General features: G+C 47.1%; 1 protein-coding gene across 1 annotated transcript in view; it reads right to left on the bottom strand.

Annotated features, from left to right (window-relative positions):
* BEND4 (BEN domain containing 4) overlaps nt 1-6,627 on the bottom strand; it is a 29,614-nt gene extending 22,987 nt beyond the window's left edge. The window contains exon 1 of the mRNA XM_068404067.1: nt 6,264-6,627. Within this exon, the coding sequence (XP_068260168.1) occupies nt 6,264-6,627 (364 nt within the window). The remainder of the gene's footprint in view (nt 1-6,263) is intronic.
* Nucleotides 6,628-6,856: the final 229 nt, after the last annotated feature.

Below are 6,856 nucleotides of genomic sequence, written 5' to 3' on the forward strand. Positions count from 1 at the left end.
AGGCGTACCACACCCTTGTAGATGGGCTCAGACGAACCAGGACAGATTTCTCCAATACATCTTTGATCCAAACCATTAAGCAATGCCCTCTGTCCATACCACAAACTCAAAAAGGCAGAAACACCTGGGCACTGCTGCCCCCTTTGCAACTGGGTGTCGGTGGGGTGCTGGGTGCTCTGTAGCCTCCGTACCTGGTACCTGCTGTCCCTCCTTCCCTTCTACTGCATCAACCTAAGGCCAGCTGTCTTTAACCCTTATGATGCAAGTGCAAGTGCAAAATAACACAGCACAACAGATGTAATATAAACAAAAAGAACGGAACCCTGGTGACATCACAGCTTTCCAGCTGGGGCCTACTGATAAACCAAAAGAAAATCAAGAAACTCAGGCATCACTAACAACCTCAAGTTGTGCTTTCTTTGCCTTATTTCTTTACTTCCCACATTTTCCCTTTAAAATTATTACAGGATCATATAGATTGGAACATTGCAATCCTACTACATAGCAGTTTTTTCATTCATTTTAATCCTATAATCCGATTCCAGACCTGAAGTCATATTTACTGTTTGTATTTTAATCATTACTGTCCCTGTTGACAAAACAGTTACTCATTCTTCGCATATCCTTGTTGCAAGGGGACAAAATATGAATGAAACAACTGAAAAAGCATTAGATTAGTATAAGAGATGTTATTCTAATATTATGGTTTCTCCTAAAATATGGCAAAAAGTAACCCAACATTTCAAATACCATTTTTGAAGAATCCTATAATACATACTAACATCAGTAAAGACAAAATTAATTATTAGTTTTGTTGTAAAATTGAATGCATTAGGCACATTCACTGTGATAATGGCTTAAAATGTAACTGAAATTTTATACAGAAATGACAGTATTGATTTAATCTTCAGTTCAGTATCAGATCTACTACAAAGACACAATAACAGCAATTACTGTGGGTTTTTTTCCTCAACTTTAACCCATACTCAAAGATATAAAAGTGAAAGTCATGACAAGGCAGGGCTATTTTGAAATGCTAGCACAAAGATTCGCAAATGCTTTTTTTGTGGGTACCGCTGGGCAGCAATAGCGAGGCACGCTCTCAGCACACATTCTGGAAATATCTGGCTCCGTGCTGAAGCGGGTACCACTTTGAAGCAACTTCTTCTACACCAGTAACAGTACACATACCCACAGTCTGAACAACCCTAGATGAGAATCATAACTACGGTTATTTCTCGTGATGGAGAAAAAAGAAAAACAAATGCTGCCCATTTTGTATGTATCGCAGAAATTGGGATTTCAGCTTTTACAGACTGACTGTAATTAGAAATGCAAGTGCTGTGCAATGTCTAATCACTAAGAAATAACAAAAAGTTGTTTTTATGTGATTACTACTGAATAATCACTGATCTATGATTCTTAATTGATTTAATGTAATGTATATATTTTCTAGGAAAGGAAGATTCTATTGAAATGACTGCACCAGACTAAACCAGTGTAAACTGTTTATTAAAGTCTTATTGTGATATTCCTTTTCCTTATTACGATGCTCACCAACTATGTATTTCTAAAGTCTCAGACCCTGCAGTCTTTAGTCTCACAGAACTTCTATTGACTTTAACTAGAATTTTGCCTGAAGGTGGACTTGCTGGATTAGGCCCATAAAGTGCTAACAGAGCAGGATTAAATTGCCAAAAGTGTAAGTATTCCTAACTAGATTATTAGAGAGTGCGAGCAACCAGAAGATACTGTCATATGGCAAATGAGGTACCAACTCCCGAATATAGCATTCATCTTTACATCTTTTTCTCATTGATGCTGAACTATGGGGCTTCTTAGCTATCCAACCGCCAGACTAAAACCAGGGTTTTAGTAAGAGCAGACTTCTGAAACTCAGCCTGGCGACTTACACTGATGCATCAGAAAAGATGTCTGGAAAGATTGGCAGGTATGACATCAGCTTTTCCTATACCTGAGGATCTTTTCAATACTTAGACCAGACAGCTCTATTAATAAGGCATTGTGTTGGGTCTCAATGGCTCTGGATTCAGGTCGTGGCTTTTCCATAGTTTCCTTTGTAATCTTGGGCAGCTGGTTTAAAAAGTCATCTTTATAACTACTGAGTGGGTCTGAATACCATACATTCTCCCCTGCAGGGAATGTATTCATTGGTATTTAACTTTCAGCAAGATTCGAAAGTCCAGGCTCCTTAGCAATTTCAATCATCTCACTTTTCACCTTGCAGTGTTTCAGTCCTCTCACCTGATGATTTGTTATTTTTTGATTTGTTCAATTATTATCATATTATTATTACTTTAGATCCTGGGGCAGTAGCTCTGCACCCCCCAAATGGCTTTGTCCATGCATACAGACTTTGTCATTATGTTTTTAGATATGAGCACTACTGTAAATATCTATGTTTGGGTCACAAAATCGAGAGCATTTGACACCTCCCATGACTAAGCAATGCTTTCTTGCGCATTTTGCACGAAGATCACCGCAACGGTCCAGTGGATGAAGACTACAAGTGTTTGGCCATTTCAGTACTGATCTGATAGATCTACTTCCAGATGAGGGTTCCCAACTCCTCGGTTAAGGCCAAAATAATGATCTTCACCTTCTCTGTTCACTTAAAAAACTTTTTTTCTGTCCAGGCACAATAGAGCTTTATTAACTGGTCATGTTAAATATGTCAGGTTGTTTATACCTCTAAGACAGCTCTGCTCTTCTTTCTCTGCTTTCCATGAAAGCTAACCTTAAATTTTAAGGCACACTGTAAGGTCTACATCATGCTTTCCTAAGTAAAAGGAGTTTCTTTGGTGGACTATGATACTGTTTAATGTACATGCTACCAAAGATACACATTGTTTTCAAACCAGGAAAATAATCTGAATAGACTAATAAAGAATTAATATTTTACAGGAGAAAAATGGGTATCTGCTGGCGCATCTGTTTGTGTGGCTTACTCTGCAGCAGCAGCAGTCAGAGTAACCACCATTCGCTAGAGGAGAGAGAAGGCTTGCGTTGCAGTGCAGCTCCACATTTCTTGTTGTAAGATGACATTTCTCATGCAGGATCTTTCCCCACAAGACGGGATCTTGAGCTAGATCTTTTCTCACCCTGGTGCAGGGTGGAAAACACCTGCTTTTCCTCCTTCCCCTAACCCCTCTTCCTACAATTCTTTTGGAGTCTGGAAGCCAGGGTGGTCTCTTAGAGAGGGACTGAGGAAATAACCATTCATTCTTGGCAAGTGCTCTAACCATTAGGAAAAGCTTCAAAAATATGGAAGCATCCTTACTTGCGGCTGTGTTTGAGGTGCCCACTCTCAAAAGCAAACCTGGTGCTCTGAATCCCAAGGGGCCACAAATATCATGCCTGAAGATTAAGAATCAACTGCATTACGTGTTAAAGTTGCTAGCGCAGAGTTAGACATCCCAGAAACGGTGTTTTACTAGCCAGCTTGCTCACTGTTGCCTGCACAAGTGAAGAGGTATCAGCAAAAAGAGGGGAGTCTCTGAAACTGAACAGACGAAACGGGTGTCCCCACAAAACTGTGATCTACAGCCCTTCACTCAAGTAAGCACCCGCCAAGTGTTATGGGAAAGCTAAGTGGGAAAACTGGGCAAGTCATGGATGGTGACTGTCTGCCTTGTGGAAAACAACTCAGTGGACCTGCAGCTGGATACCTGCTGAGGGAAAGATCCTTCCGTCCCTGCAACACCCACCACTCGGGAGATGAACCTCAGAATGGCTAAGAGGCATTCTGGAAAGGGCCCAGCCCATGCCCCTTGCTGATGTGGGGAACCCAAGAGCGGGGTAGGCAGAGACCCTGCGAGTGCTGGGCAAAGCACAGAGTGACCGTGCATGGATCACATGCAAATGCTCCCACTCCCCAGGGGCAAAACCCCAGCTCTGCTACCCCAGCGGCAGCCTGAGATATCAAATTGGCTCACACATTTCTTAAGAGGAATTCAAGACTCTGGACGACGGGATGGAAGTACTTCACATACATACAGCCCTGAGGTCCCAACCAGCTCGCCCTCAACAGCTGCCTGCTGAGCTTACCGGTGCTACGGCTCCTCCAACACAAGGTGCCTCCTGTTTCCCCATCACTGAGCAGGAAGGATAGGTGCATAGCTCAGCAAAGCACCCGTACCTGAGCGATTACAATACCCAGGAGGTCTAAATCTTGCCTCTTGGCTTTATCAACCTCTGGTAACAACTTGTACAAAATCCCACTTCTGCACACCGCAGCAAGTTTTTAGTTTGTTTTCTCCTGTTCTGTTTTGCTTGGTGCTTAAGTCTTAGCTGAGAGAAGGGTATGTTGGAACCCATATAGGAACCTAAAGTAAAAGTAAGGCCTGGACGTGCAGGTGATGGGACAGGGACTTCACAGAACTTCAGTACACGAACAGCAGTTCCTTAACTATCTTTTCTTTTTTAGCACAGGACCAAAACAATGACAAACTTTGAAGCCTGCTCTAGCGCCTGGTTAGTACAATCTACAGAGGCAGAAGAAAGTCCAAACTTCTGCTCATCAAAGCCCAGGGGGCTTTGCTGTGAATATGGCGTCCTATATTATCTACCAAACAGCTGAATGTTTTCCACGGCATAATCCGCTTCTGTAAAGAAACGTAGGCGTCACATTTATCAGCAGTGTTTTGATTGTGGGCCACAAAAAATACTGAACTACCACCATTTGGGCATTTAAACTAAGAAGTAGTTTCAAGAAAAAAAAAGAAAAATGACCTGCCACAGATCATGAGACTATGCGTCAGTGCCGTGAATCTTCAGGCTAATCTATTCAAGTATTAAACTTTTTTGGTAAAGTACTTGAATTATTTGTAACAAGACATGATAAATTCATCCAGTACATGGCTGCTTCTGAGCGAAAACAGGCATTAAAACCCAGCCATATATCCTATTAACTAGCATATCTCCCTGTTCAGTAAGGAAATGTCATCACATTTGTTACAAAGGCAAACAGCAACATACCAAAACAGGATCCAATTTTTCTAAATAAATAAATCAATGATGTGTCAAAAATTAACAGATGAGTTAATATACCCGATGTTATCAAAACCAGATGGTGCTTCATAATATTCATCCTGTTCAGTCAAACCCTGAATATATTCTGGACCATCAGTATATAAAATAGGATGCTGCTATTTGTGATGGCAAACAAAAGCAATCATGCCTGCCAAGCACATACTATAACAGGCAGCATTTCAGCTCTGCTAGACAGAAAGTAATTAGAATGCTTTTAATGTCCAAAAGAATGATGCTGATAGGCTGCCACAGATGTGTAGATTTATGAATATTTATATGGTGGTTTATAGCTGACACTTTTATCAGTTGAAGAAGATAAAATATCTGCCTGACTCAAAAGCTTGACAGTCAGGTTAATAAAATCTCATTAAAGAGAATGACCTATGCAATTATATAGGATTTATTGTAATTCATTTTTGATTGTACTCTGCTTAAAGATGCAATTTCCCATTTCCTGATGCCAAATTTAGGTTGCATAGCAAGATCTACGTGGTTTTTAACTCCAAGCCATCACTAGAAGAAAGATATGCGTTCAGCATCTCAGTACCTTACACCTTTAAAGAAAAAAAAAAAAAAATCTGGTCTCCTGTTCCTCGCTGCATCTTCCGAAGAAGGTGCAGGCAAGCAGCCCATCTATTTTCTTTCTGTTAAAATCACCACCTCTGTAACAGCAGCCGCTCCATTACCAGCAGCTCCCTCCGGCAGCCAGCCCCTGCCTGCCGCTCTCCCCCACCACCACCGCGGCGGAGCGGCCGGCCCGGGGCTCCCCCCCCGCGCCCCAACGGCGCTCCCGCAGGTCCGAACCGCCCGGCGGGCGCTCGCCCCGCCGAGTCGCGAGCGGCTTTCGGCATCGCCCCGACGGCGGCGGCCGCGATCTACCCCGAACCCCCGCCGCCCCGCGGGTGACGCCGGCCGGGCAGCGGCCCCAGCGCCAACGGCGGCCCCGCCCGCCCCCGGGAACTTCACCGATGCCCGACCGACGGGCGGCCCCAGCCGCTCGCACAGTTTCTCCCCCCGCGCCCAGCCCCGGGGCGCCCAGCGCCGCCACCCCCCATGGGGAGGACCCCGCGGGGGCCGAGCCCGCCGCCAGCCCCCCGGGAGAAGAAGGGGGATGTGTGTGTGTACGGGGGAGTCCGCAGCCCCCATCCCGCTCCCGCCTGCTGCAAAGTGCCCCGTGAAGTTGCGCGGCGGAGGAGAGGAGTTGCGGGTACCTGCGCTCAGCTCCGCGCCGCCGCCCCCCGCCGCCGCCGGGCAGGGGCCGTAGCGGCCCGAGGAGCTCGGGGCCGGCGGCGGGCGGGGGTGGCCCTGGGCAGCGCCGGGGGCGGCGGTGGGGCGGGCGGGCCCGTTGGGGAAGGGGCCATACGGCGCGTAGGGCAGCGGCTCGGTGGCGGCGTGCGGTAAGGGCTGCCCCGCTCCGCGCCCGCGGGGAACCTCCACCATGGTGGGTCTCTCGTAGCGCCTGGCCAGCGCCGCCCGCTTCCCAGGGAAGGTCTTCAGGACGCTGTAGGGGCCCCGCTGCTTGTAGATTTTGGGGGTGCTGGGCCCCTCCTCCGCCGGCTGCATCTCCTCCTCCATCCTCCGCCGCCTTCCCCGGCCCGGCGCGGCGCGTCCCCGCTCCGGGGCTGTGTCTGCCGCCGCCGCGGCTCGTCTCTCTGGCACGGCGGAGCCGCGGCGCGGCGGGGCGCCGGGCTGATTGACAGGCGGCCGCGCCAATGCCTGGAGGGAGACGGGAGGCGACCGGCAAGTGTTTAGGGTAACCTCTGCTAATGGCAGCGGGGCGGGGAGGCGGGCCCTGGCGGGGCCG

This window comes from Nyctibius grandis, chromosome 6 (assembly GCF_013368605.1).
Source record: "Nyctibius grandis isolate bNycGra1 chromosome 6, bNycGra1.pri, whole genome shotgun sequence".
Classification (NCBI taxonomy): domain Eukaryota; kingdom Metazoa; phylum Chordata; class Aves; order Nyctibiiformes; family Nyctibiidae; genus Nyctibius; species Nyctibius grandis.